The sequence below is a fragment of the Hylobates moloch genome, unplaced genomic scaffold (genome assembly GCF_009828535.3).
Source record: "Hylobates moloch isolate HMO894 unplaced genomic scaffold, HMol_V3 SCAFFOLD_10, whole genome shotgun sequence".
NCBI lineage: Eukaryota > Metazoa > Chordata > Mammalia > Primates > Hylobatidae > Hylobates > Hylobates moloch.
The window spans coordinates 21,593,121-21,603,743 of NW_026652285.1; the positions used below are offsets into that span (position 1 = coordinate 21,593,121).

Consider the following 10,623-nt stretch of genomic DNA (forward strand, 5'->3'; position numbering starts at 1 on the left):
GATAACCTGCAGCATCTCCCCTCCCTCCATTCTGGAGGGCTCCACAGAGCAAAAGGGTGTAAGATGCATTTGTCTTAATGATGGCTATGGAGAGATGGTTTGTGGAGAAAAATGAACTGAAAATCAAAACATTTGGGATCAGAGTGTACCTCCACATGACTCTGTGTCACCTTTGGCCAAGACTTCTTTGTGGTTTCAGTTTCGCCACAGGTAAAGGCACCAAATCTTTGAACTAGAAAGTTCCAAATTTCCTTTTAAAGCGATCTTCCTATGGGTTTGAGCACTGTCGGACAGATAGGCCCTCTGGGATGAGACGGGTTTTGTGCACACGTTCCCGTATTTATTAATTTTAAGAGACAGGGTCTTGCTCTGTCACCGCAGCTGGAGTGCAGTGGTGTGATCTTGGCTTACTGCAGCCTCAACCTCTCTAGCTCAAGTGATCCTCCCACCTCAGCCTTCCGAGCAGTTGGGACTAGAGGCACGCACCACCACGCCCAGCTAATTTTAAAATATTTTCTGTAGAGGTGAGGTCTTGCTATGTTACCCAGGCTGGTCTTGAACTCCTGGGTTCAAGTGATCCTCCCACCACCGCCTCCCAGAGTGCTGGGATTACAGGGGCGAGCCCCCCCGCCCCCGCACCCAGCCTCCACCACTCTCGTATTCTGTATCTTGTTCCCCCGGGCGCCTCCAGCCTGGGATTGCGCCTCTGGGATTCAAACCAGGACTCAAGTATCTGAGGTTCTTCCTTAATCTCCAGATGTCCCAGCAGTCCCCTTTCTCTGACAAAGTCTCCCTTTCCACGCGGGATCCTTTCCACCCCCAGCTCCAGCTCCCCGCAGTGACTCCGCGGGGTTAGCAGCCTTTGTCAGGCCTGAAATGGGCGCCTGGGTAGGACAGGGAGCCAGGTGGGACTCGCAAGGCCGCTCCGCTCCGGGAAGTAGTGCAGGCGCGCGCCCTGGTGGAAAATCGCGGAGCTGCAGGCTCCGTTCCGGCTCCGACCCCGAGGCCGAAGGCCTTCCAGGTCACCTGGGAGTCTCCGCCCAATGGGGCGGCCCTGGCCAGAAGGGGAGGAGGTGGCACCCAGGACCGAGCTGGGGTCTGGGAGGGAGAGAGGGTGAGAGGAATACAGTACTGGGGGTGAGAGAAGCGTTGGACAGAAGAGAGTCGGGTATCTGGACATGCGCAGGGCCGCTGGACTCTTGGGGTAGCGAAGGGGACGGTCCCACGACTGCTCCGAAGGGCCGGGACTCCCAGTGGGGGCGGGACCCTCGGAGTGCCCGCCTGCGGACTCCCAAGCCTGGAGCCTGGGGAGAGGGTGGGCACCTCCGTTCCCGCACACCCGTGCATGGTGTGTGCGCCGAGCGTCCAGGAGCCACGGCGGTGTCTTCCCTGCGCGTCTTTTAACGTGTCGGGGTAGGCGGCTCCTCGGGGCTGAGCCGTGGCCAGGGTTATGGAGAGGCCCGCCTCTCCCCAGATGGCATCGTCGAGCCCTGACTCCCCATGTTCCTGCGACTGCTTTGTTTCCGTGCCCCCGGCCTCAGCCATCCCTGCTGTGATCTTTGCCAAGAACTCGGACCGACCCCGCGACGAGGTGCAGGAGGTGGTGTTTGTCCCCGCAGGCACTCACACTCCTGGGAGCCGGCTCCAGGTGGGTTAGACTTTACGGGGTGCTGGGAGGTGTGGCAGATTTCTGCATTCTTTTAAGACCTTCTTCCCTGCTCCCCACACCTGGGAGGCTACCAGAAGTGGTGGAAGAGCATAAGCTTTAGGTCTACCAACCTGGACCTGAGCCCATTATGTAGCCTCAGTCTACCTCAGTTTCCTCTTCTGTAAAATGGGAATGAGACCTTCCTCAAAGGGATCTATAAGGTGACTGGCAGAGTGCCAGCACTCGAGGGGCCGCCCCTCTATGAGTGGACGCTTCCTTTCTCCTCCCTCACCTCTAGTGCACCTACATTGAAGTGGAACAGGTGTCGAAGACGCAGGCTGTGATTCTGAGCCGTCCTTCTTGGCTATGGGGGGCTGAGATGGGCGCCAACGAGCATGGTGTCTGCATTGGCAACGAGGCTGTGTGGACGAAGGAGCCAGTTGGGGAGGGGGAAGCCCTGCTGGGCATGGACCTACTCAGGTGCAGACCCTGCCCTTCCTCATCTGCCTGACACGCCAGAAATCTGGGGGCTGAATTTTGACCTGGGCCCATCCATCCCTCCCCCAGCCTGGTTCACAGGGGCCTCCTCCTCTCTGCAGACTTTGCCCTTGTGCCTTCGTGAGGAAGGCTGCAGCAGCAGCCACCTTTGAGCCTCTCCTGGCCCAGAAATAGAGCAGTGGTTATTTACTTTCAGTTGAAATCTCACGTAGAGTCCCGATTTATAAAACCAGTAATAGTGAATGGAGCAGCTCTGGGTGGAGAGAGGTTGGGGGCTCAAGACACTTCTCTCCCTGAAACTGTGTTTCAGGCCTTTTCATGGAACCCTCAAAGCATAGCACATGGAACCAGAGCATTGAAAGCCACTGGCATAATTGCGTTTGATACTATCAGTGCCAGCAGATTTGCTGTATGACTTGGGCCTGTCACCAAACCTCTCCGGCCCTCTTCTGTCCCCTGGAGCTTCTGCCACCAGCCATTGATCCCTCTGTCACCCTTCTGTCCCTTGGCCCTCTCTCTTGCCAGGCTGGCTTTGGAACTGAGCAGCTCTGCCCAGGAGGCCTTGCATGTGATCACAGGGTTACTGGAGCGCTATGGGCAAGGGGGCAGCTGCCTGGAGGACCCTGTGCCATTCTCCTACCATAGCACCTTCCTGCTGGCTGACCGCACTGAGGCATGGGTGCTGGAGACAGCTGGGAGGCTCTGGGCTGCACAGAGGATCCAGGGTGAGGTGTTCCCTTTCTGCCAGCTTTGGGAAGTGGGAGAGATGGTAGGGGCGGGGAGGGGCCCGATCCAGGTGCAAGCCTGTTGGGACATCCAGGGAGATGGGAGATGAGCCCACTTGGGAATTCTCCTCCCCTTCACTTGGTTAAGTCTTGCTTGTGCTATAGCCTGTTGCTTCCTCTGGGAAGCCTTCCTGGACTTCCCTGGGTGGTCAGGTTTCCTGCTTATATGCAAGCAGGTACTTCTTTTTCATCGCATTCAACACAGTTGCATGCTTACATTTATCTCTGTGATTATTTTGTCTGCCTCCCCCACCACACCGTAGGCTCCATGAGGGTAGGTCGTTCTCTTCTCCACCATGTTCTCAGCACCTCGCCCAGTGCCTGGCATAGAATAGATGCTCAATGGTAAATGAACCGCTCCCCCATCTCCTCCACAGAGGGGGCCCGCAACATCTCCAACCAGCTGAGCATTGGCAAGGACATCTCGGCCCAACACCCGGAGCTGCAGACGCATGCCCAGGCCAAGGGCTGGTGGGATGGGCAGGGCGCCTTTGACTTTGCTCAGGTCTTCTCCCTGACCCAGCAGCCTGTGCGCATGGAGGCTGCCAAGGCTCGCTTCCGGGCAGGGGGGGAGCTGCTGCGGCAACGGCAAGGTTAGTGAGTGGTGGAGGGGGCTGGGGGCCAGGAGGGCCACAGCAGTGCCGGCCACTCTCCCCTCCCACAGCTTCCCCCCTACTCCTTGGCAGGGGGCATCACGGCAGAGGTGATGATGGGCATCCTCAGGGACAAGGAGAGTGGTATCTGTATGGACTCAGGAGGCTTTTGCACCACGGCCAGCATGGTGTCTGTCCTGCCCCAGGATCCCACGCAGCCCTGCGTGCACTTTCTTACCGCCACGCCAGACCCATCCAGGTGGGAAGAATGAGGGTGGGGAAGGCTGGGGAGAAGAGAGGATCTGATATATCTCCGCCCTTCCATCTGTGCCCCTTCTAGGTCTGTGTTCAAACCTTTCATCTTCGGGGTGGGGGTGACTCAGGCCCCCCAGGTGCTGTCCCCCACTTTTGGAGCACAGGACCCTGTTCGGACCCTGCCCCGATTCCAGACGCAGGTAGATCGTCGGCATACCCTCTACCGTGGACACCAGGCAGCCCTGGGGCTGATGGAGAGTGATCAGGTATCCCCCAGGGAGTAGGGGCTACTCTGAGGGGATGACAGACCTCCCCCACTCCCAGTGGGACTCTGGAAATATGAGGGAACCTGGGAGTGGAAGAGATTTCAGAGCTGGGGAGAGGAGTTCCTCCCTTAAAAGCCAGCAACTGCCTTTGGGGAATGTCGGGGGGGGGGTCTCTCCTTTCTCCTGCTTGTGTGAGGTGGCACACAGTCCCCCCTTCACCTGGTGGGAAGCCTGTCCTGGACAGACTCATCTCAGCTTTCCCTTGGGGCAGGATCGGGGGCAGCAGCTCCAGCAGAAACAGCGGGATCTGGAGCAGGAAGGCCTCAAGGCCACACAGGGGCTGCTGGCCGGCGAGTGGACCCCACCTTTCCGGGAGCTGGGCAGCCTCTTCCAGGCCTTCGTGAAGAGGGAGAGTCAGGTTTACGCGTAAGCTTCATAGCTTCTGCTGGCCTGGGGTGGGCCCAGGACCCCTGGGGCCAACTGCCCTGAGTGGTGGTGAAGTTGGAGCAATCCCTTCACACTCCTTGGCCATGTTCTGAGCGGCCAGCTTGGCCTTTGCCTTAATAAATGTGCTTTATTTTCTCTTCAGTGAACTTTATCCCAGGACCAGTGGGGGTGGGAGAGCCAAGTGAGGCCCAAAGGCAGCTGTGGGCTGGCTGCAGGGCCTGTGGTTGTGTACTCATTCCTATGAGTGGGTGAGTGATGGGGACTAGATAGGAGGACAGGGAGGGGACAGGAGCTGGCTGCTGTTGGGGATGACTAGGACCACAGCTTCTTGGTCCTTGGCTTGGACCGGGGAAGGGCACTATGTAGGGGTGGCAGTGAGATGGCATCTTCCATGAGGTAGTGCCCGCTTCCTGCCCACATGGGAGCCAGGAAGCCAGCGAGGGGCCTGAGGCATGCCTGCCCTGTGGGTAGCTCCCGAAAGATTCCAAACTCGCTCTTTAGAATCAGGTGGCTCACTGGGCTCTGTATTTTGTTTCCTGGAGCTTTCACTGGTTGCTTCCCCTGAGATACCCCAAGTGACATGAAAAGCATATTCAGGGCCTAGAGACACTTTACTGGGGATGGCCTCCTGTCACAGGTCAGAGGTCTGAGAAGGGGGGCAGGCCCCACTCCTCTCCACTAATAGAGAAAGGTTGACAGAGAATCATTTCTTGCTTCTCTTGGCCGTAGTTTTGGTTGTGCTGGGGGCCTCAGCCACAGAGGCCTTGGGGACTGTGGCTGCTCGTGCCCCCTTCCTTCCCCAGAGAGAGCTTTGGTGGCCCCTGGGAATCAGACTGCATGGTTTCTTGGTGGGAGAGGAGGCCTGGGGTGAGGAGACGGCCTCAGGGACTGTCTCCTCCCCTTGCCCAGGAGTGGCAGAAGGGCTGCTGTCCCCAGCCATGGGCACCCCAGGTAGCAGCGGCAGGTCGGTGAGGGTGGGCTGCATCTCCATCCTCAGCAGGTGCTTTGTCAGGTCCGCCTGTTGCCGGTGTTCCCTGTGCCTGCTCAGCTCCTGCTCCAGCTCCTTGAGGAAGCCTGTGAGGGGCCAGGGGGTGGAGGGTACAGGGTGGGTGGAGCCTTGGGCTCAGCAGGAGGGTCCTTGGGCTCAGGGAAGTCTCTGGCTGGCCCCTTGTCCCTCGTGGGAAGGAGCCTGAGGCTGGGGCCCAGAACTGACACCTGGCTCTGGCCCAGATCTTGATCTGCACTTGGGGCTCCCCTCCCCAGACGCCACTGCCATCTTAGCTTCCCTCATGTCCCACAGGGCAGAGGTGGGCTCTGGGGAGGCTGAAAGTCTTGGAAAGCAGGGTCACCTCGTTCTGAGCAGAATGGGCCACTCAGCTCTGGGAACTCCTCATCGCTTGAGGCTTCATCCTCCTCGTCCGAAATCCAGCGCTCCATCACAGGCTGCCCATCCAGATCCAGGAGAAGTGGCAGGGCTTCTGTCACCAGCTCGCTGCAAAGCAGAAGGAGCAGAGGTTACCCAGGAGGGCACCCTGGCATGGAAGATGCAAAGACATGCACCACAGCACCCACGCCCGGAGGGGTGGTGGCTCATGAGCTAGGGAGGAGGTAGGAGAGAAGGTGTCATGGACAGTGACCCCAGGTTTGCAGGCTGAGGGGGGCCTGGGCTGAGTTAGCAGGTAGAGCTCAGCCACGACCTTTCTTCCTACCCTCCACTCCTTACCGGTAGCCATCCTGGTTGGTGCAGCTGTTTCCAGACAGGTTGAGGATGAGAAGGCTCTGGGGGAACTCATCTGCACACAGCAAAGAGAGAGGAAATGGGGTTCTCACTTGATCTTAGCCAAAAGGCCATGAAGCGATGGGAATGGGGTTCTCATACCCACTTTTTAGTCCAAAGCCAGTACCTCTAGGCACAACCCCTTGAACTCCCTGAGGATGAAATGTGGACCTGTGGGGGCGTGGCTAATAGAAGCATAGGCAGATGGGTGCAGAGGGGAGGGCATGCCCCACAGGGGATGTGTTTGGTAAGTGAGGGCAAGTGGGTTCCTACCCAGCTTCAACGTTTCTATCAGGTTCTCAGAAAGGTCCAGAAACTGGAGGCATGGGAGGTCGAGGAGGTTTTCCACCTGCCTGATTTGGTTTCCTGCCAGAGACAGGAAGCTGTAGGGGAAGGAAGGGGTACAGAGGCAGAGCTGAATCATGGAACAGCTGGAGGAAAAGAGGAGGGTACCTGACACCGGGGCCCCTGGGCTAGGCAGCTGATGACCAGTAGGGACACATGGCCTTCTGGGGTGAGGGAGTAGATCTAGGCTTGCTGGTCCTTGACTGACAAGGACCCAGGCTTGGAGAAATCTGAACCAGTTCTTTGGGGTATGGCTAGGTTCCCCCGACCCCTCTTCCCCTGCCTGAGCCCTGGCACCACATACCGCAAGGAGGGGATGCAAGCCAGGTTCTCAATTTGCTGGATCTTATTCTGCAAGAAGAAACCGAAGCGGGGAAACCAAGCTGAGATCAGATGCGCCGGGGGCCCTTTACGGGGACAAAGCCCCAAGACCATGTCTACTCCTGCAGCTGGAGATCTGGCACTTTGGGAATGATCACCCCACTCCTTGAACAGGTTGCCACTACCTTAAGAAAGATGACTTTCTTTCTCCATGTGCATGGTTAAGGGTGTAAACCTGGGGTATCTAAACCTGACTAAGTGTACTCTTATGAGTCCGCAACCAAAGAGTGACCTGGGAATCAGAAAAGGAAACCAAGAAGCCACCAGGAAAATGGAAAGGGCCTTGGTGGTGGCTTGCATACACAGACAGAACAATGAGCATACAGGAACTTGATGGGTAAAGTTTCTATGGGGAAAGTTGAAGCGAGCTGGGAATATTCAACCAGGGGAAGGCTGAAGATCAACCAACCACCACCACCACCACCACCAAACAGCCTTCAAGTAGGATCTGAGTGATGTAGAGGAATCTTCATAGTTTCCTCTTCTTCAAAACAGGAAATGGGCTGGAGCTATTTAACATGAAAGATTTAGAGTAGATGCCAAGAAGAACTTCTGGATCAAGAGAAGTGCCTAAAGAACAGTGGAGGGAGCACAGGTCATGTTCAGGATCTATTTTGAGGGAATTAGTCTTTCAATTCAGGACCCTATGTCATTCATCTGAGAATGGTTTAAATGAAGGTCTGCCTGCCTGAACACCAGGGAATGGGCAAGATGACCTGGTTGGCTCCTTTAGATGAGACAGATTAGGTCCACAGGGGTCAAGGGGAGGGGAAGGGTGGAGAAAGAAGTTACCCCTTGCAGATAGAGACTGTGAAGATTCTGGAGGCCTTCTAAGTTCCTGATAGTAGTAATCCCCTCCCGGTCCAGGCGGACAGTCTGCAGTTCATCAAGAGTGTGAAACCTGGGAGAAGAGTCAGTAAGGGTGGAGTTAGAGCACCACTCGTGGTCTCTTAGCAGGGAGGATAGGAGAGAGGGAGGAGGGAAGGGGTTTCAAGGAGGGGCAGTTGGCTGAGTGATTTTAATCAGATGTAAGAAACATCTTGACATCTTGAGGTGGTGTCTAGATCATGAAACTGGCTTGACTTGCAGACTTGTATCTCTATCGTTAGCACTGGGAAGGGTGAGAGAGAGGAGTAAGGGCCCTCTGGGAAATTGGGGGATGGCAGCTTATGGTTCCTGGAGAGATTCAGAGGCAAGAGAAGCCTTCCTCTGGCCAGCTTGGATGATGGAGGCAGGGGTGGGACAGAGATAAGACTGCAGAAAGATCCTTCCTCACTTTCCTTTTGAGTGGTTCATGGAGGAAAAAGCACTTGTTCCATCCACCCATTCATTCATTCCACAACATTGCTGAGTGCCTACTAGGGACAAATGACAGTCTATGCCCACCACTATTAAAGAAGCAGGGCAGGCTGGCCATGGTGGCTTACCCTGTACTCCCAGCACTTTGGGAGGCTGAGGCAGGCGGATTGCTTGAGCCCAGGAGGTCGAGGCTGCAGTGTGCCATGATTATGCCACTGCACTTCACCCTGGGTCTTAAAAAAAAAAAAAAAAAAAAAGAGGTGGGGGGTGGTCATGCCTGTAATCCAAGATTTGGAGAGTCAAGGCAGGGTTGCCTGAGGTCAGAAGAAGGCCAAACATCTATGACAAGTGGATAACAGAGCCAAGTACAGGGGAAAGGAAGAAGAAGGAGGTGAAGGAAGAGGAAGAAGGGGAAGAAAGAGAAAGAATGAAGAAGGGGAAGAAAGAGAAAGAATAAAGAAGAAGAAGAAGAAAGAAAAAGAAAGAGAGAGAGAGAGAGGAAGGAAGGAAGGAAGGAAGGAAGGAAGGAAGGCAGGCAGGCAGGCAGGCAGGCAGGCAGGCCAAACATCTATGACAAGTGGATAACAGAAGCAAGTACAGGGGACAAAGGGTGTACATAGGCTGTGCACTAAGTTCAGAGTAGGAGGAATCGGAATGCTTCCTAGAGGAGGTGACAGATGAGTAGGCATTAGCCATGAAAGTAGGAGGATATGGGGACAAGGCATTTCAAGCAGAAGGAATATTATGTGCTAATTCAGCCCTTCAGAAACTCCAATATGCCCATGTGGATTCTAATTCAGTAGATCGGGCAGAGGGGCTGAGATTCTCCGCTTCTAACAAGCCCCCTGTGATGCCAATGTTGCTGCCCTACCCCTGCACCCCCTCCCGCTCACACATACTCTGAGTAGTAAGGTGCTAAGGTGTGAGTACACAGTGTGGGAAATTGTACACTTGTGGAGAGTGGCCAGAAATAAGGCTGAAAAGCAGAAGTCAACTCATGCTTAGGCATTGGGATTTTATTTGGGAGGAAGTTTCTATCAGTGAGTGCCTGATTAGATTTGTTATTTAAAAGGATCACTTTGGCTACTCAGGAGGCTGAAGTAGGAAGATTGTTTGAGGAGTTCAAGACCAGTCTGGCCAACAGAGCAAGACCCCATCTCTACAAAAGTAATTAAAAATACTTTACTTTTTGTTTGTTTGTTTTAGAAATAGGGTCTCACCCTGTTGCCCAGGCTGGCATGCAATGGCATGATCATAGCTTACTGCAGCTACAGGTACCTGGGTTCAAGCGATCCTCCTGCCTCAGCCTCTCAAGCACCTAGGACTACAGGTGTGCACCACCATGCTCAGTTGGTTTATTTTTATTTTTAGAGATAGGATTCTGCCTCTATTGCCCAGGCTGGTCTCAAACTCCTGGGCTCAAGCGACCCTCCTGCCTCAGCCTCCCAAAGTGCTGGGTGTATAGGAGAGAGGTGAACACGGCCTTATCTAAGACAGTTGAGTGAGGATGGTGAAAAAGAAATGGAATTATTTTTAAGAAGGGAAAATCAACTGGGCATTACCACTGATTGGATGTGTGGAGTAAGTAAGGAGAGAGACAAAGATCAGTTGACAAATCAGTACACCTCAGGGACCTGGTCATCCTGAGTGTTTCAGCCTTCTAGCACCCCTTTTCTCCCCCATGCACTCACATCTTCTCTGACAGTTCCTCATCTTCAGGGAAAGTCAAGTTCCGCTTAGTGATAAGGGCTTCAGTGATGCAGACGCCCCCTTCCTCTGGACCCTGGGCTGACTTCGCTGTGAAAAGATGAGTCCAACTGTGACATTTCCTCACTCTTGGAGGCCTTACCCCGCTGTTTTCCAACTGCTCTACACACCGTCCCACCTCCCTACTCACCTCCAGACATGATCTAAAATAAAAGGCTGCTGGTCTGAGGCGGGAGAGGAACGAAAAGGAGCCTAGCAGCCTGGGCGGCCCCTAAGGATGGCAGAACTCAGGATGGCAGGAGGAGAGAGAAACTCAGAGACCTGGGAGAGGAGGAAAAGGGGTCGATTCCGAGAAAATTGCTGGGGTGAAGTCGAAGGCAACAGTAAATTGATGTGAAGGGTCTGGAGTTTGAGGGGTGTGGAGGGGCTTTGCTGGCAGCAAGCTGGGGCGTTGTGGGCAGGAATGGTTGAGAAAGGAGCAGTTCCTAGGAAGCCGGAGTCGTTGCTAAGAGACTGGACGCCGAGTGGGGAGGTAAAGGCGGGCTCCGTTGGCCCGGCTTAGCGCATGCGTGTTACAGCTACAGCTGGCGGGTACGGCCACTGCTTCCGGCCCCGGGGTTCG

The 10,623-nt window shown here is 55.2% G+C and overlaps 2 protein-coding genes across 4 annotated transcripts; one reads left to right on the forward strand and one right to left on the reverse strand.

Annotated features, from left to right (window-relative positions):
• Positions 1–1,154: 1,154 nt before the first annotated feature.
• SCRN2 (secernin 2) lies at positions 1,155–4,633 on the forward strand. 2 transcript variants are annotated; one of them, XM_032163373.2, is made up of 7 exons: positions 1,155–1,648; positions 1,947–2,128; positions 2,672–2,871; positions 3,309–3,524; positions 3,618–3,783; positions 3,865–4,045; positions 4,317–4,633. In XM_032163373.2, the coding sequence occupies exons 1-7, from the start codon at positions 1,451–1,453 to the stop codon at positions 4,473–4,475; spliced, it is 1,302 nt and encodes a 433-aa protein (XP_032019264.1). In that variant the 5' UTR covers positions 1,155–1,450; the 3' UTR covers positions 4,476–4,633. The 2 variants fall into 2 exon arrangements, with proteins under 2 accessions (XP_032019264.1, XP_032019265.1); XM_032163374.2 differs by having other exon boundaries at positions 3,596–3,783; positions 4,317–4,459.
• A 451-nt stretch (positions 4,634–5,084) lies between these two features.
• LRRC46 (leucine rich repeat containing 46) lies at positions 5,085–10,611 on the reverse strand. 2 transcript variants are annotated; one of them, XM_058444724.1, is made up of 9 exons: positions 10,192–10,611; positions 9,986–10,091; positions 8,423–8,521; positions 7,788–7,896; positions 6,919–6,965; positions 6,543–6,652; positions 6,216–6,285; positions 5,842–5,984; positions 5,085–5,566 (listed from the first exon to the last, which is right to left on the reverse strand). In XM_058444724.1, the coding sequence occupies exons 1-9, from the start codon at positions 10,199–10,201 to the stop codon at positions 5,196–5,198; spliced, it is 1,065 nt and encodes a 354-aa protein (XP_058300707.1). In that variant the 5' UTR covers positions 10,202–10,611; the 3' UTR covers positions 5,085–5,195. The 2 variants fall into 2 exon arrangements, with proteins under 2 accessions (XP_058300707.1, XP_032019266.1); XM_032163375.2 differs by lacking the exon at positions 8,423–8,521.
• Positions 10,612–10,623: the final 12 nt, after the last annotated feature.